This window comes from Haliotis rufescens, unplaced genomic scaffold (assembly GCF_023055435.1).
Source record: "Haliotis rufescens isolate VD_foot unplaced genomic scaffold, xgHalRufe1.0.p SCAF_1, whole genome shotgun sequence".
Taxonomy (NCBI): Eukaryota; Metazoa; Mollusca; class Gastropoda; order Lepetellida; family Haliotidae; genus Haliotis; species Haliotis rufescens.
In genome coordinates this window covers 33878074-33904581 of record NW_025963779.1, presented here as the reverse complement: position 1 = coordinate 33904581, position 26508 = coordinate 33878074, and the positions used below count along the sequence as shown (strand labels likewise).

At 39.5% G+C, this 26508-nt stretch overlaps 1 protein-coding gene across 1 annotated transcript; it reads right to left on the bottom strand.

The window, feature by feature from the left end:
- Window positions 1–195: 195 nt before the first annotated feature.
- Window positions 196–25201, bottom strand: LOC124139441 (transmembrane 9 superfamily member 1-like). The gene is made up of 15 exons (XM_046506492.2): window positions 25078–25201; window positions 21479–21568; window positions 20560–20641; window positions 19729–19833; window positions 19251–19369; window positions 17877–17986; window positions 12480–12543; window positions 11211–11282; window positions 10773–10920; window positions 9529–9654; window positions 8954–9046; window positions 7351–7461; window positions 7063–7225; window positions 6420–6611; window positions 196–4815 (listed from the first exon to the last, which is right to left on the bottom strand). Exons 1-15 carry the CDS (start codon window positions 25156–25158, stop codon window positions 4614–4616), a joined length of 1758 nt encoding a protein of 585 aa, XP_046362448.1. The 5' UTR covers window positions 25159–25201; the 3' UTR covers window positions 196–4613.
- Between the last annotated feature and the right edge of the window lie 1307 nt (window positions 25202–26508).

Genomic DNA, 26508 nt, shown 5'->3' with positions numbered 1-26508 from the left:
GTGCCCCCTCCCGACACTGTAAAAAAAGGGTAAACCAGGGTCCCATCCTGATCTGTCAGTGGTTTGACCAGCGAGTCACCTGGTAATGACCTGATGTTTTTCCCAGCTTACTGGGGTCAAATGTTAACATTACTTTGAAGAGTGCAGTGTTAAACGTCTTGCCCAAGATGACCAAAACAAACACAACCATATTGGTCTATTTGGAACAGACTTTATTGATATATACAATAATAAGTTACCATGATGTAAACACAGTTGTTTTTTTTCTAGTGATACTAGACAAGGTTCTGAAAGGAACACTTGAGTAACCCCTCCAATGTAAATATGTACAACCTCAGTGATATACAGGCATTTGTGATGGCAATGGGTATGAGGAAATTATGATAAACTAATGGAATTAAATAGAAAGTCATAATGATTGGAAGAAAATGTACACCCAAAGTCCCAGCCTATTTACATTTGTGGAGATCTGGAGATTGGTTGGTGTTCAGTGGAACACACTCTTTGTTCTTGTCTTAGAACATGTAGTTACTGAATACCAATAGTTCCCCAATACCTCCAAGGCAGAAGCAGCATGTTCAAGTGAGTAGTAAGGAAATTGTACTACTCAACTTTTGATCACGTTGAGTAGTCTCGAGCCATTCCAAGAAGGCAGTGGAAGAACTGATGTAAATCTCCCATCGTTGTAGTTTGTTTAGGCATTCTGATGAATATTTGCAATATGCAACTCTTGTGATATTTCTCATATTAGAAGGGAAACTACAGCAGTAGAGGCCCAAGGATGAATACCTACCTACCAATGTAAGTAACATTCTCCTCTGGCCCACAAGGTGTCAAGCAGCCCTCCCATGCAATCCTATGACTATCACCAGTCTCAGTGGTGTTGAGCGAAGTAGGATTAATGCTGTTCTAACAATAGTTTTGTTAGATTTTGTCAGCTAAACATGGTAGCAGCTAAGGGGCATAACTCTGCATAACAAAATGTAGCATCTTAGGCCACTGGCTCAAGTAGTACCGGTAATTAAAGTTGCCATTATGACATACCCAAAACCTGGATTTCAGCTAGTGAAACATAGTAATGAACTTTATACATGATTATTAATCCCTTTGGACATAAATAGTGTACTGCCCTCTAAAATTTATAAGTAAAAACCATACATTTATACCACTCCTTAAACTTGAAATATTTCTTCACCAAACAATCCCATCAGATTATGTGACCGTCTGCTTGATAATGCGTTTCTACTAGTTTTTCATGATGGCAGAAACAATTACCTCCCTTTGTAAAGGAAGCAATGCAGATGGTGATTAAAAAAGTTTTAAAAAAACCAAAGAAGATAACTAATATTACATATGGAAATTGGATGTTTTTTTAACGCATCTCTCAGCAATATTTCAGCTATATGACGGTGGTCTGTAAATAATCGAGTCTGGACAAGACAATCCAGTTTTTGACAGCATGAGCATTGATCCATGCCATTCGGATACGATGAAATGCATCAACCAAGTCAGCAAGCTGACCACCCGATCCCATTGGTCACCACTATGACCTATGGAAATTAACTGAGGGGAGATGTATAAAAGTGTAGACAAAAGAAAAATGCGAAGTGATCATAAATAGTTCTAACAGTTTACTGAATTCAATACCTAGGGTCATAACTCCATGTTGAATCCTATCGATTGTCAGACATACTAGTGAATCAGATACATATGTATTCAGACATGTCAATGTAGCCTATGTCTCTTGGATAAAGCAATGGTACAATGCTATGTGGAATATTAACAGCAGTGTTGTGACAAAACAATTCTTACACTTCACTTTCACAGGTACACAGGTTTTCAGCTTCACAAACAGAAGCATTCAAAAGCAAAACAAACTAAACAAGCAAATGTTAGGGAAAGAGGTAAGTCGGTGCCACAAATTCTAGTATCTCGAAGTACAAAACACTGTTTACCATCAATCTCATAAAAAGTCTTCATGGTAAATTTTGTTTGTAATTTCCACAAAATATCTTTGAATCACACCTGTCATATTAACAACTTGTATTAACCATCCAGTAAACTTACACCACAAAATGTACAGGTACATTGATGTTTTAACTAAGTTTGTTCTCTCCTGCTCGATTCAGTCAGGATCTCACCTGCAGAGAAACTGAAGTGTTTGACAGCTCAGTGTATAAAAGATCGCTAGTTTCCACCAAAAGAATGCATTCAAACTCGGAACCCCCGTTTTGCAGTGAAACTGACGTGTTAACAGTTCACTGGATAAAAGATCGCTATTTTCCCCCAAAAGAATGCATTCCAACTATCTGTGGCATATAATACAGAGATACACATTTATATTTATTGATGTATTAACTATCCTACAATTCTTCACCCTTGACTACCCTCATCTCACATAAACTTGAGGGTCACAACACAAACATGTTCCGGAGACTAGTGAGTTAACTGACTATAAAAGTCCAGTTTACACCCTTGCCGAACTGGGCTGGAATTATGGAGTTATATTTTGACTGGACTAACAAGTCCATGCATAGTCCAATCAAAATTGTGTAACAAAATCGACATCTGGTTCTTAAACTGCCATGCAGATTTCGGTCGACTGCAGGATTTGCAAATCATGTGTACTACCAACTTGGCGTCTACTGATATTTTCCAAATCGTTTCATGTTTTTAATCACGTGATTTGATGCACTTGGCAAAGTAAAACCAATTTTATTACACTATAGATTTCATTATCGTTCTTATCGTCTTGACTGGGTGCTGCTATTTTGTTTGAAGCAAATGTAAGCTACATGAGAGGTAGAATCTGATTGGTCAGTAGGAAGGACATAGAAGGGACATAACTCATAATAGCTACTGATGGCACTACGATCCAGCCCAGAAACTCCAGCCTAGTTCAGCAAGGGTGGAAACTGGACTTTTACTGTCAGTTAACGGCCTTGCCTCAGGAAGATGCAACACAAAAAGTTGATTACTAGCCTCTTTCTGCCTCCCTTTGCTTATTTTCAACAAGACATTTACTGCATAATGGCTTCATTGGCCACATGTATGTCTACTCAGACTCATGTAAAGTCTAATCTCTGAGCACTATGCATATCTGTCATAACCTGTTGGTTAAGAAAAATAGATTGTGTTGAAAGCAAATTGAAGTCTTTCACAAATATGTTGCCATAACTTAATCATGTTAATTTGTTCATAAAATCAGTTTCTCATCTTGGATCAAACACCGAATAAACAAATAACTACATTATTGTAAGGCTTAACATTGTATTCACAACTTGTGAATAATAAAAATATGAAAAATATGGATTTGACTCATTCTGTCACTAATACACATAACTGAGATTGATACGTCATGGGGTAATCAACAAATTCAAACACATTTATGATGAAACATTGGTGACGATGGATGATGAGCAGTCTATGAACACAATCACCAGCAAGCACAACCATCAAGGTTTCACCAAGCTTAGTGCAGCCACCATCTCACAACCCCTTTAACCTAGCAGCTACAGGGGAACTGGTGGACTCCATTGGAAGTAGCCACATCATTTGGTTTCATTATTTGAATGATGTTTCAGCAGCCAGATGTGGAATTTGGTCTCCTGGACTGCTGAGAGTGTGAGTGAGTGAATTGGCTAAACACCATTTGGAACAGTTTTTCAGTTTTATCATGGCATGTCAGCTTAATGTTTGAGGAAATTGCATAAGAGCCAAGTCGCGGCAGGCATTAAGAACACTGCTGAAACCAATGAGTATGGTGAAATTGGTATGGTGCTGGCTTAACAAGGATCATAGTTGGGTTAATCTGGATTTCAAATCCATGACAAGCAGATCCTGGCAACTAAGGGAAGCAACTCTGTTCAGGGAATTATGGCACCTTGAACTACTGGGCCACCAGAAAGTGAGTAAGTGAAAGGGTTTTTTGACTGTTGTCAGTAACATTAACTACATCATGAGAACCTACTAATGCAGGTAAAAGGACCTATTCTGCCATATCTGAACAAGGGTTCTGTGTGATAACATGTTCATTAGTGAGAGAGTAGGGATACATAATGTTTTTATCAGCTTTCAGTCACAACAAAAAATATCAATACATCATGAATGATCATCACAAAATCTTGACATTGATGGAAACTGGTCACAAGACTGCTAGTGCTAGGTCCACACATACTTCAATACATTTAGAACGAGAAAGATCTGGGTCTAAACAGTGTACAAAAACATCATCAGCTATCCATTCATTGCATTCATGGCTGTGTTTGGATTCCACTTACCAGTATTTATTTATTATAATGACTTTCCCAAAGCTTATCACCCCATAACTTCATAGAATATATATGCCTACAGATGTTAACTCTCTCATTTTTACATAAACACACTTCTCATATCACAATACCGCAGTTAATAAAATATTCGTTAAATGCAAAGAATAACATCATGGAAGAAAACTTAATAGACATAACAATAAGCTGGAGAGCTCCGAGTCCCACACTATTCTACCCCTTATACAGATTAATTCACATCTCCACATAATCCGACCCTTTCACTCCTCGGAGTCAACATCTGCATCCTCAACACCCACCTCATGTTAAAATGACAACCAAACATTAATCCATCTTGAGATTCACGTATATGTAACGGACAAATTTGAGCGAAGCAAAGAAGGAGACCGTTCCAAGCATGAGGAAAAATACAAAGCAGGCCAGCATTGTGTAGCCAAAGAACTCCACAGTCTGCAGCATGCCGGACATATTGGACCGCTTGAAGTAGTAGAAGAGGGCATACAGAAACACGAACACACCGGTCGATCTGAAACAGAACATGTCGGTACAGTGAGTGAGTGGGTGGCAGGGTGAGTGAGTGAGTGAGTGAGTGAGTGAGTGAGTGAGTGAGTGAGTGAGTGGGTGGCAGGGTGAGGGAGTGAGTGAGTGAGTGAGGGAGGGAGTGACAACTCGAGATCGGTTGACAACCTATAATGCATTATCCCCTCTTTTGCAATAGGTGTGTCCTCCACATGTTTCGCAAATAAACTGAAGAGTATCTTTTATTAAGATAAGGAACTGACCGTTTGGAGGGCATGGGTCTTTGTTCTATTGTGTTGTCATTTTAGTATTATTATGAAGTATTAAGATACCTGGCACTAAAGTTAGCCTAAAGTATGAGTGAGTGAGTTTGGTTTTATGCCACTTTTAGCAATATTCCAGCAATAACACGGCGGGGGACACCAGAAATGGACTTCACACATTGTTCCCATGTCGATAATTGAACCCGGGTTCTTGGCATGACCACAAATGCTTTAACCACTCGGCTACCTGAACGCCCCTACAGATTAGGAAGATGTAATAATAAGTCTTGTTGTTTGGTTACACAAGTGAAATGTTTCTATATCTTGTAATTCCTTTCTTATCAAATAATTTTGCTTCAAATGCATTAAAGTTTGAACACTCAGAGTGAAATTAACATGTCAGTTCCTTTCCACTTAAATATTCCCTAAGTGGTAATTGTTCATAGCCAACCAGCCTAGACTAGCTGTCTGTTATGGTTTCAGGCAAAATTTATTATGTTAAATAACCTGTTAACGTCACGATCAAAAAACAATCTAATAGGGTCCAAATTTACTACCCGGGTACCCACATCCCTATTACCTGACCCTACCGGGGTACCCACATCCCTATTACCTGACCCTACCCGGGTACCCACATCCCTATTACCTGACCCTACCGGGGTACCCACATCCCTATTACCTGACCCTACCGGGGTACCCACATCCCTATTACCTGACCCTACCCGGGTACCCACATCCCTATTACCTGACCCTACCGGGGTATTGCTACTGGTGTCAAGAGATCGGTACGAAATGTAGGATTGGGAATAATTTGACAGTAGCCCTGGCAAAATGTATTTAGATAATGTATAAAACGATGTGGTCATGCATACACTGAAGTTGGCAGAAGTTTTATCTTTGTTCAAACATATGTAAGTCAGAAGGAATGCGTTCATAGTCATGAAGAAAAGCGAACATTAGAGACTTAAAGTAGTTGTGTAACCATGTAGTTAAATAGTGAATTTTGTCATGAAAGAATATATCACGGGTCCGGGTAGTCCTGTGGGTACCTGGGTCCCACTCAGTACCCACCCGACCCGAGTACCCCTGTTATCCGTCCCAGCCCTACAATCTAAGGCTAAAGACTAAAGGCTAGGTAAGACTAACCTGATGTAGTTTGAGATGTTGGTAAGTTATGAGTAATTTATGCACATAATTTAACATACTGAGAAAGAAAACATATTATGATATAAATCCTCCAATTCCAGAGATACATCTCAAAGAAATCCTAAATAAAATAGTATTACCGTAGTACCACAGCAAATAATTTCTCTTAGTATTGGCAACTGAAGTAAGGGAGACAACTTACCCAGCACTAAAGATTGACCTCCACCACCATCGATAGTCCTCTGCTGAGAGTTGGAAGTAGGTCAAGGCCACGGATATGCATGCAGTAACACTCAGCAGTATCCCGTACACAATGAACAGAATGCCAAACAAGGTGTATTGCTCTCTACCCCATAGAGTAGCAAATATGTAGTAGAGCTCCACAGATATAGCACTGCAATTAGACAATCACAAACATAACTCAATGCAAGACATAAGCATTGACTAGTTGTAATTTTTTAAATGAAAAAACCTCTCTGAATACCCTAAGAATTACTATTGAAAAATGTCAAATAGCAACAGGAAGTCTACATTATAGGAAGGAAAGCCTACTCATCACATTATCACAATACCAAAACCCAGGGTTATATTGGACGCATAACAATAACAGATTATTTGCACTGGGAGTCCCATGGGATACCAAAATGTCTGGCTGTTTGAATCCTCAAAACCAACTCAATTGTAGCTATGACAAATTCTAAAATCCATGTCCAATTTTCTTTAGTAAATCACAGTTCAAACACAGAAATACCATCAGTAGTTACAGTAAGGTTTCAGCTAGTTAATATTTGTTGACGGTACAAAGATGACCCCAATAGTCAGGCCCTCTGAATACAATGACATACCTGAAGGGCAGGAATCCTCCAACAACACAGTGGGCGAAGGCAGACCTGTACCACGGCACGGATGGAATCTCCCGAGATATATTCTTCGTCCTCACTGGTGCATCAAACCCATTTGCCCAGTTTTTCCCAAATATTCCACCAATGACTGTCAGAGGATAACCGACTGAAGGGAAAATAGAACATGTTAAAGTAATCTATTGATGTTATCTATCTATTAATCAGTTTACCTGTAATTTGTTGGGGAATTATATTTGCACTGACAGCGATGGCTGGTGCCGAAGTACTCACTGAAGAGCCAGAGTGCCATGAGCATGACGACTGTGGTCCAGGGAAGGGCTTGTGTTGTTCCGTATGCCCACGCCACCGAGTTGATGAAGGACCACACAAGGAAGAAGGGGACTGAAAAGGACATTCAAGAGTTTAATCTTGGCTAAAATGGCTAGATCGGCTAGATCTTAATGGATTTATTTGAGTGAGCGAGTTGGTGGGTAAGTCTTATGTTGAAAGTTGGACTAAGCCAAGCTGTTACACAAATAATGATTAGGGTTATAGGTCGCACACAAAAAAGTCCTCAGAAGGACGGACGGACGGACTTCCTTGGTATAACTGTAATAATGTTTGGGGCAAGCAAACCAGTAGCATGAGTGAGTGAGTTTGGTTTAACCCTGCTTTGATGAGTACTTCAGTTATCAAGGCATGTCAGTTTGATGAGAATTGTTTGTTGCCTGTTTAATGCCGCTCTCAGCAATATTCCAGCTATATGATGGCGGTCTGTAAATAATCAAGTCTGGACCAGACAGTCCAGTGATTGACTTCATAAGTATCGATCCACGCAATTGGGATACGATGACATGCATCAACCAAGTCAGCGAGCCTGCCTACTCGATCCCGTTAGTCGCCTTTTACGGCAAGCATGGGTTGCTGAAGACCTATTCTACCCCGATCTTCAGGGGTCCAGTTTGATGAGAAGTAAAGCTCAATGTGACGTTTAACACTTTGGTAAAATCCATGAACATGAGTATGGTGCAGACAATCTTAGCAACATGAGGCACATCTGGAGTGGAAAGCAAGAAAGACGGCTTGTGGACATGCTTAGACGGATGCAACACCGTACAGCACCTTAGACGACTGGACCACTCATAGAGCAGCATGTGCACTGAAGTATGCCATTGGGTTATGATGACACGTAATCACGTCACACAATACAATCATGGATATCATCACAAGCAGGGGGTAGTTGGGACAGATTCTGGCCAGGAATACACCCTGGTAAGTAAAACAGAGCTCCTGGTAAGCTGATATTTGTGTAAAATATGCAAACTAAATCACCATTGCCCAATTTGAGTTGCTTAAATACAAATATGCATGAAAAACACCCCAAACACTTCAACTTGTATATACTTATTTACTGATATCATAGAATGCAGGAATCTCACATTCATCAACACTACTGCAGTGAAAAGTGCACACAGAAGGTGTTATGTCTGGCTTCTTGTTAAGTTAGACAAGCTTATTGTTGTTGTGAGTTTACACACTTGGTGCAGCACACCAACAGAAGCAGCATTTAAAGCCAAATTATTTCTAAAAAAATGTCTACCCATTGGTATAAATATACCCAGTACACTGGAAACAAGGGAGTAAAAATATCTTGAATATCCAAAAGAAAACTATCAATACCCAATATGAATGATGACATGTGCATAAATACTCAAAGGCTAAAGAATTATCTGGAGCCCTGGTACAAGCCGTCCATACTACAAGGTCTTGTTACACAGGACATACAAGAGAATAGTTTTTCATAAGTCAGAGTGCTTATGATATCAATGTACATTTCCTGACACAACATATTGCAATTTTTTACCAAGTAGTGATCCAGTGAACTAGAACTCACCAGCAAACAGGGCTGATGTCAGGTTGATGATCCACACCCAGTTGTCGCCGCCCATCCTCTTGTAGAAGTTGGTGGACACGTAGCCACTGATGCCTGCCCAACACAAACAGTGCCATACATCAGTTGCGTGCTAGCCCAGACAAGTTTTGTTTATGTTGAAGGCACCCTAAGGGCAAGTAGAATTTCACGCTTCTTGAGGGGTATTGCTATATGTTATCACTTTTCGGGCTAGATTTTCTTGGTTAATTTCTATCCCTGCTCTGTAGACAACCAACACATGGTGTGATTCACTGCACATGTTTTGACAATCAATCCTTGCATCTACTGGTCTGCAAATGATCAACCTTTTTGCAATTCAGCTTCTGGATAATTAGACAAAGTAATAGGAAAAAACAGGTATTTTTTCCTAAAGACATCTTCACATACATTTTGGTGATGATTTGCATGAGCTTTGGTAATAACGACACTGTAACCATGGTGACCGCTGATTCCTCATTCTACTTATTTATTCAAATCTTATGACCATCAAAGGGTACTGGGAATCCCCTAAGGTTTACAGGCATAACTGTACTTACATGAAGTGAAGGCATAGAGGACGATGGCCGCAGAGTTGATGGCGCCATGGCGATGTACGTTGAACATTCCCATCAGTGCCATCATGAGGATACCAGCTGCCAGACACAGGAACTGACTTCCCACGCCTGCAAACACACAGCTGCTGTCAAGCCATGGTTTTATGTTTGTTTGTTGTTTAACACCACACTCAGAAATATTCCAGGTATATGATGGCGATGTGTAAATAATGAAGACTGGACCAGACAATCCAGTGATTGACATCATGAGCATCGATCCACACAATTGGGATACAATGACATGCATCAACTAAGTCAAGCCTTGGTATAATGGTACCATCAACATACCATTCAGTGTCTTCCTAAAGGTATAACCTGATTCTGTTCCTTGTGGTCAAGGATTTATCTTGGATTCCAAACCAAGTTCATTGGCAGGCAATTTGGGAAAAAATAATTATTTTGTTCAAAAGTGGGATTCTAAATTGGAAACTTAACAGAAATTTGAAGCAGACATAAGGCTGAATATCTTCCTGTGAGCAGGACTAGACTATGGTAAGATTAGACTGTAAGATCTGACAGACCCTCACTGACAGAGAGAGAGATGGTACTGAAACTGAAATACTGAAACATTTGAGTTTGTCCTGTTTGTTTGTTGCTGAACGCCGCACCAAGCAATATTCCAGCTATATGACGGCGATCGGTAAATAATCAAGTCTGGACCAGACAATCCAATGATTGAGCATCGATCTACGCAATTGCGAGCTGTTAGTCCTGTTAGTCGCCTCTTATGACAAGCACGGGTCGCTGAAGCCCTATTTGTCCGGATCGTCACGGGTACAGCAGACAGGCCCTAACTGAGAGAAACAGAGAGATACCATCCTCATGCTCTTTTTCAAATACTGAAAAACTTGAGCATGTTGAGTGTCCTGTCTGACTTGGATCTACCTAGGGTTGCACACAGTGTATGAGTGAGTTTGGACAAGCATTGCTGTGAACAGTATTTTAAGAGTGTAGGAGAAAAGCCCCAATTGATGCAGGTAGTAGACATCTTAACTTGGTAAAACTCATGACCATGAGTTTCATGCTGGCAAGTCAAGGATCATCGTCACATATTTTCAGGGATTCGAACCCATGACTCTTGTATCCTGGCACAACAAAGGGATGCAACTCTGCACAGCAAATTACAGCGCCTTTCACCACAGTAGCTCATATGCCCCCATATACAGCACATGTTCTATCAGACTGACCTAGGATGGCACAGAAGAGATTCTTGGCAGCAGGGAAGCGGAACACATCAGTCTGTATAATCTTCCAGCCATTGTCGTCCTGGTCCAGATCCTCGCTGTCATCCTCATCCAGGTTGTAGCGAGCAAAGTCACTCTTCAGAACACGTGTCTACAACACAACAAGACACGATTGTCCATGATGTAGATTGATGTAATAAACATACTGCACAGGGATAGGCAATACCTTGCTAGCCTGAGAGTGTGTCCCATGAGTGTCATGGGGTGTCATGGGGTGTCATGGGTTGTCATGGTACTAAACATTTCAGGTTACCTCTGAGTGCTGTGGTGTAGAACATAGATGATGCATAGTTGCAAAATTTAAAAAGAGGTAAGTCACTTTATATTTCAAGACATTAGGCCCACTTCAACCCTAGTTGATAACTAAATGATCTGACTTACCAATATGATGACCACAAAGCCAATCAGTAGAAACACCAGCACTATAGAATTTATGACAGATAGCCAGTGGATCTGAAAAAACAACACAACAATATAAACATCCATGCAAAAATCACATCGACAGCATCTATCTCCACCTTGTGTGGTTAGGGATGCACAAGAAATATCTATAACTGGCATAAGAGGAGATAAGCTTCAGCTAACAAAAGAGTGAGTGAGTATGGTTTTACGCCGCTTTTAGCAACATTCCAGCAATATCACAGTGGAGGACACCAGAAATGGGCTTCACACAATGTACCAATGTCTGGAATTGAACCCGGACGAGCAAACGCTTTAACCGCTGGGCAGTCTGACCGCCCCTAACAAAAGACAAAACACTGATGTCCATAAAACCAGAACAAACGTTACAGTTTTATTTCAAGTTTTGGGTGTTGGTGTGTAATCAGGGAGGTTTGGTTTCAGACATTTCCCAGGCATTGGCGGACTTGTCAACAGCAGTGGAAGGTATCACAGTCACTAAATGAAACAAATCTATCTAAGCACATGTTATTACCATGATCACAGGTTGGTATTGATAATTTGACAAACATATTGTACATGATTTCAAATTAACTGTTTTTCCCTTAACCTAATCAGGATAATGGGCACACCCAGTCAAAGATGGCCAAACTCACTCAGTTGATTGAAACTAAATCTGACATGCTTGGGACAAAGACAGTTGTTTTTCACAGTGGTCTTGCTGGAGCCAAATATAATTAGGCCATTTTCATGATTTTATCCACTTTTTATAGGACATGTCTTAATATCATTGCAAACCTTGGAAAAATAATTTTTCGGCCATTTCAAATGAGTCAATGTCCTAGAAAATGATCGGATATGAAACCCTGTATTGTAATGTTCAAGTTCAACTTTTCCCTACTGTCTCAAGCCAAGCATGTGAGTCAAGTCAAGAGTGACAAAGTATGCAGGATGGTGGGGTAGTCTGCTGATTAAAGTGTTTCCTCATCACGCCGACCACCCGCGTCTGATTCCCCACATAGGTGCAATGTGTGAAGCCCATCTCTGGTGTCCCCTGCTGTGATATTGCAGGAATATTGCTAAAAGTGGTGCAAAACCTCACTCACTCAAAGTATGCAGTACAGAAAGAGAAATGTTGGAATCAAAGGCAGGTTATAATGATTTAATACCCTCTGACCAATCTGAATTAACTGAGTTAACAACAACGCAGATAGAACTTCCACCTCACAGCATCAAGTGTTTTTCACTCACCTCCAATGTCTTGGGGAAGAAGCTGTTGTCACGAAGTCTTTTCCCTCTCTCTTCATATTTCAAACTAAAAGCAAAGTCAATCACAATACTTAACATGATTCAGCAAAAATATCATCTATGTACATAAATTGAACCCACTCAGCTGTAAAGTGTATAAGTCGCATTCTGTCCATTCTTAAAAGAATCAAGTAGTCCTTGTCATAACCCTAATGTTAAAAGTTGGAGATTCAGGGGGTCCGTAGATTCAAATACAAATACAGTCAAGTATTGTTCATCCGACACTCGTTAATCCAACAATCAGCTGTATCCGACACTAATGATGGGAACCGATTAAATTAGTGCTATTTAGACCCATTAATCCGACAGTCTCACACTCCGACTCACCTAATTTGCAACCAATTACCGAAATCACACATTAATCAGTCTCGTTAATCCGACACAGTGATCAGCGTACTCCGTGGTCATCTGCCCGCGAGTACACAACTCGTGTTTTGATACAAGACAAGTCGGCTGGTAGCTGCATATTACAATGGCTGCAGAGATAAACTTGCTTAAAAATAAACAATTAATGCTTTAAATAAAGACAAGTATTTGTCACAGAGTGACGAAATATCCCCCGCCATATACACCATAGTACCAAATATGAAGACAATCCAGCGATTAGTTCTTGAGATATTGTGGCAACACCGTTTTCCAACTCAAAAAGCAGATTTGCCTGCTGTGACCTTGAAAATGGGGTCAAGGTCACCAAAACCGACTGGTGTCTGCGGTGTCTGTATATACACCATAGTTCCAAATATGAAGACAATCGAGAGGTTTAGTTCTTGAGATATCGCGGCAACACCGTTTTCCAACTCTAAAAGCAGATTTGCCTGCTGTGACCTTGAAAATGGGATCAAGGTCACCAAAACCGACTGGTGTCTGCGGAGTCTGTATATACACCATAGTTCCAAATATGAAGACAATCCAGTGTTTAGTTCTTGAGATATCGCGGCAACACCGTTTTCCAACTCCAAAAGCAGATTTGCCTGCTGTGACCTTGAAAATGGGGTCAAGGTCACCAAAACCGACTGGTGTCTGCGGTGTCTGTATATACACCATAGTTCCAAATATGAAGACAATCCAGTGTTTAGTTCTTGAGATATCGCGGCAACACCGTTTTCCAACTCTAAAAGCAGATTTGTCTGCTGTGACCTTGAAAATGGGATCAAGGTCACCAAAACCGACTGGTGTCTGCGGAGTCTGTATATACACCATAGTTCCAAATATGAAGACAATCCAGTGTTTAGTTCTTGAGATATCGCGGCAACACCGTTTTCCAACTCTAAAAGCAGATTTGTCTGCTGTGACCTTGAAAATGGGATCAAGGTCACCAAAACCGACTGGTGTCTGCGGAGTCTGTATATACACCATAGTTCCAAATATGAAGACAATCCAGTGTTTAGTTCTTGAGATATCGCGGCAACAAACAGGTGGGACGTACGGACGGACGTACAGACGGACGTACGTACGGACGGTCGTGAATACTATATCCCCCGCTTCGCGCTTTCGCGCGGCGGGGGATAAAAACAGGATTAATCACATGCTTAGATTACCCCAATCTCATTAAAATCAGATACAAGTTCTCCCTATCAGCGAGGACATCCTATTACAGGTCACGTCAGAACAACTTTTCGCAAACTATGACCTACCAATGAAATGACTAACAGGAAGTCAACGTTAGCCACTTAGAAAGCAGCTTTATTAAGCTTTGCGGTACCAGTCACACAGTCCATAACATTTGTTTTGTGTTAAATTTTAGAGGTTGCATGATTAAAAAACATATTCCGCCAACAATGTAACATAAAAATAGGAATTTTATTAATTATTTTTGTATTACTTTTGAAACATTATCTATCGTGTAGTTGTTGATTTTTTATCACGAATGTTGATACTACTTAATTTCTTTTATCCGACATATTCGTTAATCTGACATAATCATATGCAACCATCGATGTCGGATTAACAGGACTTGACTGTATCTGTCATATGAGCAAATCTCCCTTGACTATGCTTGTCGTAAGAGGCGACTAATGGGATCAAGGGGACTTGGTCAGGCTCGCTGACTTGGTTGATGCATGTCATCGTATCCCAACTGCGTGGATCGTTGGTCATGATGTCAATCACTGGACTGTCTGGTCCAGACTTGAATATTTACAGACCTCCATCATATAGTTGGAATATAGCTGAGAGCGGCATTTAACAACAAACAAACAAACAAACAAACTGAACACTGCTTTACTTATCACAGCATTATTATCTGTGCAAATGAATTTTAGACAGAGGTTTTCACTTATGCAAGTTCAGCAGCTCTTGCCTTTTGATATTGGTTGGTTTGGCTAGATGCCATGTTTCGAATTAACATAAAAAATTGTGAAAATCTAGATAGCATTACCATGAGGCTTAGAGAGTCAGATTTTAGAGCTGGCTAATTTATAGATATAATTCTTAGAGATAGATAATCATTAACCCAATATCGATCAATTATCAATAAATATCAGAGAAGTAACTTTGAGCAAATATGCAAAAAGCTCTGTGACAAAACAATATATTTCATGTCACTGGTGAGTGGTGATACACTTATACGTGGATTACTTTGTTGACATTTATGATACAAAACAAAATCAGTTGCTTTTGGTTTTCGGCAATGGACAAAAACAAGTCTGCTTCGGTAAATCAAAACTTTATTTCATTACAAAAGTTTACGCAGATATTTTAGATGACATAATCCTTAAATCGAAAATCTTTATATTTCTTTTCGCCGCGATAATTCCAATTATCAATCTTTTCAGTCAGCCCTATGAGATTTACAAGCTAAAATCAGTTGTCTCCCTTGAGGTGGAGGCCTTCCCTACTGTATTCAGCCATATAAATCAATACACGATGATGTGTACAGAGCTTGCATCTGCCATTGTTGCCGTATCATACTCATAGCAGTGAGGTAGGAAGTATTGACATATTGCAACAGGTATGAGTCTCTTCATGATCATATGTCTCTTGTCAATATTTGTAGCAACAAGTTAACATCAATATACACACGTGATATAAAAAAGAAGCCTTTAATGAATGGATGTTGTGTGACAGTTTGGGGTATCAGTGCATGCAGCATCACTATACATTGTGCCCTGGTTACAAAACACATCATACATGTATTTATAATGCCTCACAATGAGATTGACCAATCAGAGAGCAGAACTACTAAGCCCACATGAGCCTGTATACCATCAGTAAAAATCCAAGATGGTTCTTTCTGACCTAATATGATACTGTATACCATCAGAGTTTCCAACACCCACCTCACATATTTCAAATGAAAATTCTGGTATAGAAATTATTTGACCTTGTTTTGTGTTTTAATATAATTAATTGTGATATGCAAAGACATTAATTAATTAAAGAATTTTTAAAGAAACTATGTTCATTAGCAATGTCATAGAACTAGTATAGGATGACGTCACAAACAAGAAACATGATGCCAGAGACGTCACACAGCAATAGCAGCCCAGTGTTAGGGAAAAGCTGACTTCGATCACCATGATCAAGTTACCTAACCTTATATGACACTGTATACGGCAACTAATTACACAACTAATAGAATACAGGATGAGAGCATATTCATGACATTTGGAATGAAAATATGTCCTTACAGTAAACTTATAAAGGGTCTATCATTACATGAGTGAGTCTATCGTTACTAAAATAACCACAAACCTATCACACCCCTGTGGTACAAAAGTTTCACATGTTACTAGAGGCGGAATGATACATTGGGTTCGTGACATGATACATATCCTGATACTATGGCTGCGATACGATTCGTATCCTGATACAGTACTTTTATTTCACAAGTTCATATTCCTACTTTTTGCAGGTCAATCACAACCCTGATCATTTGTTTTTAAATTTCGAAGATCGAAGATGGGATATTGTAGGACAGAAACATAAAGGCTGGAGAGCATCTATCAACCAGGAAATACTAGACACTGCATCAGCTGGTTGTCGACCAGTGTCTGTTATTGTTCATGTGTTTTACATCAATATGCATCACGACACAGTTGTTAATCCATGTATTGTAACAGGGGCCTCATATCGCGATACCAAACTGTATCGTCATACCGTTACATCAATACATCTCACGCACTGATGACACACTATGGACAAAGCAGGCTGTATGTTACATTAGTTATCAAGGCTCATATTGTCACAAGAAATAAATGACAAGTGGAAGTTGTTTATTGTACAATAAAACACTGCATGGAGAATAAACCACTTGTCGTTTATTTGTTATATGAGCTATCAACAATATGTACAGCCTCTCTAAGAATGTTGATAAAATGTATTAGCTTTAAATTCTTTTACCTGTATTTAAATACTGGTGATTCGCTATACAGAATCCAACCTCGGCAATGTCAGACAAGTCAATTTTATGAACAGGTGGGTAAAGTTTGGTATTTCCAGCATATTCTCACGTCGATTATCTGTACCTTTTCTCCTCATACCGATTGTAATGTCTCTCCCACTTTTGGATGTGATCTTTCGGCCACTGCATTTATCTGCGTACCCAAGCTACATCTATGGGGAACAACTTACTGGACACTTCCCTCCCAAAAATAATGTCGTCCAATATATGACATCATCAAGTCTTATCTCCAATAATGACATCATGATAGAACAATGTTTTATTGTTAAAAAACCCACGCTTCATTCTTCAATGTTCTTTGCAATTTATTGCATACCTATCTTATATATACGGGTAAACAACCTGCGTTCATTGTACAGACAATGAAATCTGTTCCGCCCACACTCAATGAACAATTTCACCATTAACTCATTTCAAGGTACACACAATATTACGACATTAAGAACTTTCACGTCTAAATCTGCAACTAATTAGGAGTATCAATGGGACTTTAACAATTGTGTAACATACACAAACTATGGTGGACAAAATCCTACAAAGATGCAAAGCCTGTGAATGTATCGCAAGCATGACACTGGATGTCAACAGCTGTATTACCATTCCTTGTATGACTGCACATACTTCTCGTTTCTTTGCCATGGTTTCTCTTGTTGTAACCATAGATATATTGGCCCAAACACATATTTCGTAATGTCCATAAATAATTTTTAACAATTAAGATCAAAGTCAAGAAAATATGTCAATTTTCTCATCTAGGATTATGAACTCTGAACCTTTTAATTGTCATGCCACCAACATTTTGAACTGGTAGATGAAACATTTGGAACTATTTCTGTTATAAGGAATTCTTTTAAGTTAACATGTCATTAAATGAAACAGTATATAAACATTTACTTTCCTGAAGTGGAGTATAACTTCACACAGGGTAACCGACTTACTTTGTTGCATGCCACTTGACACTGTAGGTGAAGGCTACTTCAAATGGCGTGGTGACGGAATCAAGAGACACGGGCGGCTGTTCCTTGGTGGACACGTTGGCATAGATGACCTGTAGCATGATAGTAAGATGACATCACAGAGTCAGTGAGTGAGTGAGTGAGTTTGGTTTTACGCCGCTTTTAGCAATATTCCAGCAATATCACGGCGGGGGACACCAGAAATGGGCTTCACACATTGTGCCCATGTCGGGAATCGAACCCGGGTCTTCGGTGTGACGAGCGAACGCTTTAACCACTAGGCTACCCGACCACCCGTCACAGAGTCAGTGATTGAATGTTACACAACAATGTAGTCAACAGTATTCCAGCACAATCACAGCAGGCTGCAAGTAATCAAGTCTGGACCAGGCAAACCAGTGAATGATAACAATCCATACATTCAGAGCACAATTGACATACATTCAGCCAAGGCACTGCTATTTATCACTCAATCCAATATTCTTTCCTCCTACAACCAGCAATAGTTTGCAGTGGAACAATAGTTCAGTTATATTATGGTACAGAAACAACTACTACTTAGGATCTCTGGGCATGTCAAGATAAATCAAAGTTATATCACTGGGAGTTAGGTTTAACACTGCCTTGAACAGTATTCCATTTATATCACAGAGTCTCAGCCTAATGTGTGAGGAAAGCCCGAAGTGAAGCAGGTCTCAGGCGTCATCCACTTTGGTGAAACCCACAGGGGTATGGTGCTGACAAACCTAGAAACATAATCAAAGAAAATCGGGATTCGAACCCACGATCAGTGGTTTCTGGCATGCCCAAGGGACGCAACTGCACAGAGAAATTGCAGCGCCTTAGATGACTGGGGCACCCGTGCCCCCTATATCACCTGGAAGAGTTATCTACAACGGAGGAATGAACCACTCTAATCATCATGATCATATTTCAACAAGGTAGTTGTAGTGAGGTGAGGTGAAATGGGGTTTAACGTCGCATCCAAAATTATTGCACTTATATAGCGATGTGCATGCAAGTGTGTGTGTGTGTGTGTGTGTGGCTGCTTGCACTAGACCGGACTGATGCCAATGTATAGTGCTAGCTCACTGAGATACCATGCCGCAGTTTAACATGAATACCCCACTCAGACACAGTATACTGACTCCGAGCCGACCAGTTTCTTGTTTTAGCCCCTTAATGACGAGCGCCAGACAGGGTAACAACAAGTACCATCTTTTAACGTCTTTTGGTATGATGCGGCTGGGGATCGAACTCCGGACCTTCTGCTCTCCGGGCGGACGCTCTACCACTAGACCACGGAGACGGTCTCCAAGGTAGTTGTAAGCATGGGTAAGAGGTGGTGAGTCTTACATTTTCTCCATTGTACTCCACATTGAAGTGGAGATGTGCCCACAGGTAGATCTTGTGGTTGTGGGGCAGAAAACCACCTTCCTCCAGATGCCCAATAAACCCTCGGATAGGAATGTCATCTAGAAACAGAGAAACATGGCCACCTCAGAGATGAATCATACCAGGACGATATGTTTCCTAGTGTTAAGGTAACACTTCTTTTTTTAATAGGTTTACAAAAATGCAAACAATCAAGGTAATTTTCATAAGAATACAATAATAGTTAAAAGGTACAAAGAATGATAAAAATGTGATTAAAAAAATAAGGTCACAGCACAGTAATATGTAAGAATCATACGCCTTGAATGTCAGGGGTTAGGAAATTTTTCTATCACAATTCATCAATACAGAATAACTTGACATGATATAGGCAATGGGATGTAACATCACATATGAGGCATAACATATACTAGTATTCTATTGCAATAGAACTACAAACCTATAACAAATTCAAAGTAGTATAGATCCTCTATGGCATTCCTCAGCAAGTTGAGGTCAGTTTCCGAGTACATGACTTTACACAACTCCTTCTTATCTGCATCACCTGTAACCATGGCAACAAACATTCCATAATTACAATTACACAATGATCATGGTTCATGTATAATTAGCAGGCATATAAAAACAACAAAGTGAGTCTAAAATCGAACCTGACCATGAACCGAATAACTTTTCTTTGTGACAGATAACTCTGGAAATTCATGATTTTCACCATTTATGATACGTAATCAGGGCTTGTTTGCTGTTGTAAATTCAACACATTTCAACGATGCCTCAGTGGAATAAAATGTAACAATGTCAATGTATAATGCAATATGTGGGTTTCTAAATCATTTTGGTTTTCCCCTTTAATAATTTGAATGTTAATGATAATGTCTATTAACTGTGTAAGCATAATTAATCGAAATATTCAACTTAAGACACTTGTGTGCACAAATACTTATGAAACTATATGTTTTCTTTAATTTAGTTTTGATTAAATGTCCTGCCTACAAAAGAGAGTTAGTATGGTTTTACGCCACTTTTAGCAATATTCCAGCAATAACACGGCGGGGGACACCAGAAATGGGCTTCACACATTGTATCCATGTCGGGAATCGAGCCAGGTCTTTGGCATGACAAGCGAACCCTTTAACCACTAGGCTACCAGACTGCCCCATATTACACAAAAACATATTTACAATTAAATACCCTATAGTCCTAACAAATACTGACAGCTAAACTAGAACAGGATTCTAAAAGGTTTTCTATGTTACACCTTACTACTCACGTTTAAAATTCAACCCATACAATGATACTGCCATGCGGTCGCCATCCAAAACTTCACCCAAGGTAAGGCTCTTATGTTCAATCTGAAAACAAGAAAATAGCGTCATCACTATCTCCCGCCATGGGGCACATTAGAATGTTGTTAGTTCATATACCGGTAGTAGTGAATAAAAACTATAAAAGAGTTCTATAAAGCCTTAAGAAGAGATAGGCACTTGGGCCGCTTTATGTCATCAGAAAAAGAAATTGAAAAAAAGTGAAATTAATACACACAAAAGGCCCCTTCTCTGGAAAAAATAACTCAGTCATGATAAGTATCTCTTAGATAAACAAACTTCAGTAGTTTCTGAGAAAATGTGTTACCAATGCACTCACTATACACTAAGTAAAATAACAATGATCAAGGCCGTAACTCTGTAAACAAATAATTGGCAGGGACCAATTTTCTAACTCAGTCTTGACAAGTATCTCTTAGATAAGCATGCAAACTTTCATTCATATAACTTCAGTAGTTTCTGAGAAAACTTGTCCGCAAGGGCCATAACTCTGTAAAAAATGAATGTACGACACCGAAGGGATGCAACTCTGCACTGCAAATTGCAGCACCTTAGACCACTTGACTACCAATACAGCAATACTACTGATATCAGCCTGTCCTCGGGTTGTAAGGTTTGCTTACACATGCAAGCATCTCAGCCAATCACTGGATTGTCTGGTCCAGAACCGATTGCCAGTATCTGTATCAACTATTGTTGCCTGGACGACATGAAACAACTGTAATGCTGCTGAGTGTGGTACACAGAAACATTCTCTCAAGAAGAATACAATAAACAAAGTCCTGTCACCAAAGTAAAACCTCTTTCTACCCAGGCTGTAAAAAGCTGTCCCACCCCTACCATACCTATTGTTTTCGTGTTTACCTTAACGGGTCGACACACAGGTAGTTGGTAGTAGTGATATGTTTCATGGGGGTTGAAGTAAGGACCAACTTTGTTCACATAAAGCTGGACCTGAAAAATAACCACAAATTAGAAACAAGGTGTTTGTAAAAACGTATGCTCATTGTTAAAACTGAACATAACAAAACTTGTAATTCAACAACACTATTGATTTACTACAGAACCCACAATATCAGTTATAGGATATACAGGATTAAATGATCATGTTTATCCAGATTTTTATCTGCTCAAAGCTTTGACATAAACTTGATGTGAAATGAGAGCGACTTATATATCCTATTACTCATTAACAATGAGCGTTAATCAATTATCAACAAAATAATGCCATGTCCATGTGACCTTATATGAAGGCAGGTCAAAACAAAAAGTTCTAAGCCTAACAAACAAAACCAACAATTGTGAAAGTGTTTTTAACTTTTTTTTTCAACATTAATCTTTTTGCTTTTCAAAACACTTCTCATATCGATAGTGAAGCTTTTCAATTTCAGTCAGGAAGGAGTTTTCTGATGACACCCTTAAAAACTCATTCATGGCAGCTTTGAGGTCATCGTTGTCGTGATAGCTCTTTCCACGAAGGTGGTCTTTCAGTTTATGAAACAGGAGGAAATCACTTGGTGACAGGTCTGGCGTGTATGGAGGGTAAGGAAGCTCTTCGGACCCACATTGTCCCACAGCAGCCTCTTCAAGTTGAGAGGTATGAGAAGAGGCATTGTTATGAAGTAGTAGAACTCCAACAGTCAGCATCCCTTGCTGTCTTTTCTTTCATAGAATCTTGCCGACGATGAGGTAAATCAGCATAGTAGGCACTGGTAATCGTCTTTTGACTTTCTAAGCAATCAACAAGGATCACACCCTTTGCATCCCAGAATACAGTCGCCATAACTTTCTTCACTGATCTTGAAGACTTCAAGTTCTTTGGTGCCGGAGAAGTTGAATGGTGCCATTCCATAGATTGATGTTTTGACTTGGGATCATAGTTGTACACCCATGTTTCCCCAGCCGTTACTAATATCTTTTTGAATTTTCTCTGGCAAAGTTAGTTCTTTTTCCTTAAGAATAGAATTTAGAAACTTTGGCACCAAGCGAGCACATATCTTATTCATTTGTAAATGTTCATTAGTAGTAGCTTCAATGGATCCATGGCGTAGACTGTGTCTTCCTCAAGATCAGCAATGGTAATACGTCTATCTGACAGTGTAAGTTTTTCTATCTTCATGATGGAATCTTCATGGAAGTTGAGGGACATCCAGCCCTAGGGTCATCATCAAAGCTTGTTCTCCCAGGCTTAAAAATAGCTGCTCAACATTTAACAGTGGAATAGCTGGGGCACTTATCCCCAAACACTTGTGACATGTGGTCATGAATTTCTTGGGGAGTGCTTTTTTCTAAAGTAAAAAACTTGAATACTGCTGGTTACTTGTTCTTTTCCATTTCTGTGTCCATTTGGACCCCTATCACGTTCAACTGGCTGTCACTGTCACCAGACTGAATACCCTTGCAATGAACTACTCAAACAATGTACTACATTGACTAGTTCACTTTGTTATGGCCCATAGTTGAAAGTTAGTCAGGCTTAGAATATTTTGAACGGTGCTTATTACTGGATCATGAACACGATGAATCCAAAGTAGGCAAAACGTAAACATACATCTGCATCGCTTCCAGCATGTATACCCTAACATCCCTGTGTATATAAAGGACTGATAAATTATTTGGGAAATCAAACACAGTCACTTTACATTCCCTTTTCAGGCTATAAGTGTATCTATAGTGACTGTCAGTGGCAGCAAGTGATGAAGTGCCTGTAAAATGTTGTGAGCTGTCAGTGGCAGCAAGTGGAATTTCGAGACACCATCCTTGTAAACATGAACATGGCAGGCTTGATCTTTCAAGAAAATTTAAGATTGGACAGTTTCTAGAGTGAGTGAGTGAATTGGGTTTAACGCCGCTTTTAACAGTATTCCAGTTATATCACGACATGTCAGCTTAATGTGGGAGGAATGCCTGAAGTGATGCAGGGCTTCGATGCACTTCGATGAAACCCACGAGCACGGGTATGGTGCTGACAAACCTAGAAACATAATCAGGGCGAACTGGGATTCGAAACCACAATCATAGGTTTCTGGTGTGCCCAAGGGACGCAACTCTGCACAGAAAATTGCAGTGCCTTAGACAACTGGGCCACTCGTGCCTCCGACAGTTTCTAGAAGGCTGGCTGTACCTATATAAGAGTGACAAGAGGTTGATTTGACCAGACTTGTGTCTTATCTACTTTCCAAGTGCAGATTGGGAAAATAGTTGCAAATACTGGATCATGCCAGCTTCCAACACTAAATGGATACAAGAATAGACACATGCCTGTTTCAAGACATACGACAGTGACAAAATTCTTAACCTACTTAAGCATGTTAGCAAAACAAATCTAAATAGATGACATCTAAAGATATTTTAGTTTTAGTGAGTGAGTGAGTTGGGTTTAACGCCGCTTTTAACAGTATTCCAGTTATATCGCGGCGTGTCAGCTTAATGTGGGAGGAAAGCTCGAAGTGATGCAGGTCTCAGACGTTTACCACTTCGGTGAAACCCACGAGCACGGGTATGGTGCTGACAAACCTAGAAACATAATCGGGGCGAACCGGGATTTGAACCCACGATCATAGGTTTCTGGCGTGCCCAAGGGACGCAACTCTGCACAGCGAATCGCGGCGCCTTAGACGACTGGGCCACCCGTGCCCCCTATTTTAGTTTTACCAATTTCTTGAACACAAGGCTCAACTGAATACTTTGGAATACTCTGGGATATTTGACGGAAACAAAATATTTCAAATTATAACAGCACATGCTAATTAAGGGTAGATCTACTTATTTGAAAATAAACAAATTAAAGTTGCATCCATTTTTACAGTAATGACAATGGCCCAATGACATCACCAAAACCAGTATCCAAAATGGCAGTATAAGTTTGGAGAAACCATGTTTTGCATCCATTTTGATCAATTGATATATCTTCCATTCATCATAAAATTTGAGTTAGCAGACAAACAACCTTGCGTTGAACATTCAGAACAACTTCATCAAATATACACGAGCTGCCAACTCGCCCAGCCAAGTCTTTCTCTGGTGCCAAAGTCTAATAAACATAACGCTACAAGAAAATTCTAGCTCGTATAGTAAGAACTTCATGCAGCCATTATTGGGAATAAGAATGCTTCAGCAAACGGTAGTTTTCCTGCTTATCCAGCCTTCGTGACAAGAAAGAGAGAAGCAGACATTTAGTGAATCAAATTTACATCAGCTAACGACATACACAATCCGTTTCATAAAAGACCTGGTTATATGAAGATTAATATTTTAACATCCAAACAAACGTACATTACATATAGTTTATATCAGAAGTATCGTTGCATTTTCCATCAGCCTGCTGTCCCGGTCAGAACAGGGACTCGGAATTCGACCACATCACTGGTCATGTCACGACCTAACATAGCGACATTGCCACGAGATACCAATGCATCGTTTTCAAAACAAAGAATATCGAAAGGTTGCATGAAAGTATATACCCCTTCGCCTTCCTTGTAGTTTCTGCAGTTGACAGTTGTCAACAGAAGTGCCCACGTAACACACACCCAAAACATCGCCATTTTGAAGTGTCTAATATCCGTGTAAAAACGTGACAATGCGAGATATGATTGTTATCGGGAAAAAAATAAAAATATAATATAATTTAATAAGTTGTATTCATAATATAGCAAACAATGTTAGAGAATAACGACTTTGTTTTAATAAAATAGCACGTTTAGGAGTTTAATCGTTTACTAGCTGGGTTCTGTCTAGGGTGACCCTATAAGCTCCTTTCCAACGCGTGCGACTATAGAGGCATTGACTGTTACAGTATACAAGGCCGTAGGAAAAGACGTATCGCTGTGATGAGCTTGGGCGCCACGCACTTGTTGCGGTCGGCGCGTCTTCGTTGAATGTTTAATATCTCACATCCACAGATCAAGACATTCGATCGGAAATGTACGAGGTCTCGCAAATGAAATAGTCTGACTGGTTATTGTATCCAGTCATTCGTACGTACTGTGTGTCTTTCAAAACAAGTTTACACATGAATCTAAGCCATATAAGATACAACATAAACACTTATCCAATTCCGTGGACCCCTTGACCAACAGATTTTGTCAACTGCTAAATTCATCATAATCTTTGGGTTAACAAACAATGTTTAAAAAAATTCCCTATTTGATCTTATGTGCATCAAAGTAGCCAGGATAGACTAACATCTAGTCTCTGAAATGAACATATTTGAGAGATAAAAACAGTTGTTAATTATAGTTATGAAATATAATTAAAAGGAGCCCGGAGATTCGTTTCATTTTCAGGTACTGCTGTAATCTAGACTTGACAAATACTATAGACTTAAATGGGCTGTATTGGATATGTTTCTTTGTATGACAGACTAAAGTCAGAACTGCCACTTAACTAGCCAAACAAGTTTAAGCCAAGTCCACATTTGTATATATTGCTGAAACCATGGTACGGATTATGTTTTGTATTAATATGTCGTTTATATTGAAACAGAATAGTTCATCCTTGCAGCGCGTCACATTCATTCACCTGTCATTTATTGGGCTTAGGACAGAACATGTTCACTTATGAGCATACAAAAGAAGCTGGTTCTCACTAATGTATACCATTTATCCTTGTGTAGGTACTTGTTTCCTGAAGGAGACAAAATGTCCAATGTACATTGTTATGAAAATCGCATATTAAGCATATTAGTATCACTCTAAAAAATTAAATGACCTCTAAATGAATTTAGTATGTTTTGTTTTTGTTGGTCACTTTTCAGGAAAATGTAATCTTTTTAGTAATTGTAATTCATAGCCTTAGCTAGATTAACAATATAGATATAACTGATTGGTTCTTAAATCAGTGGATCATTATTTGGATTAGGTTTTCTTTATAGCTACATGTAAGTACTAACAACG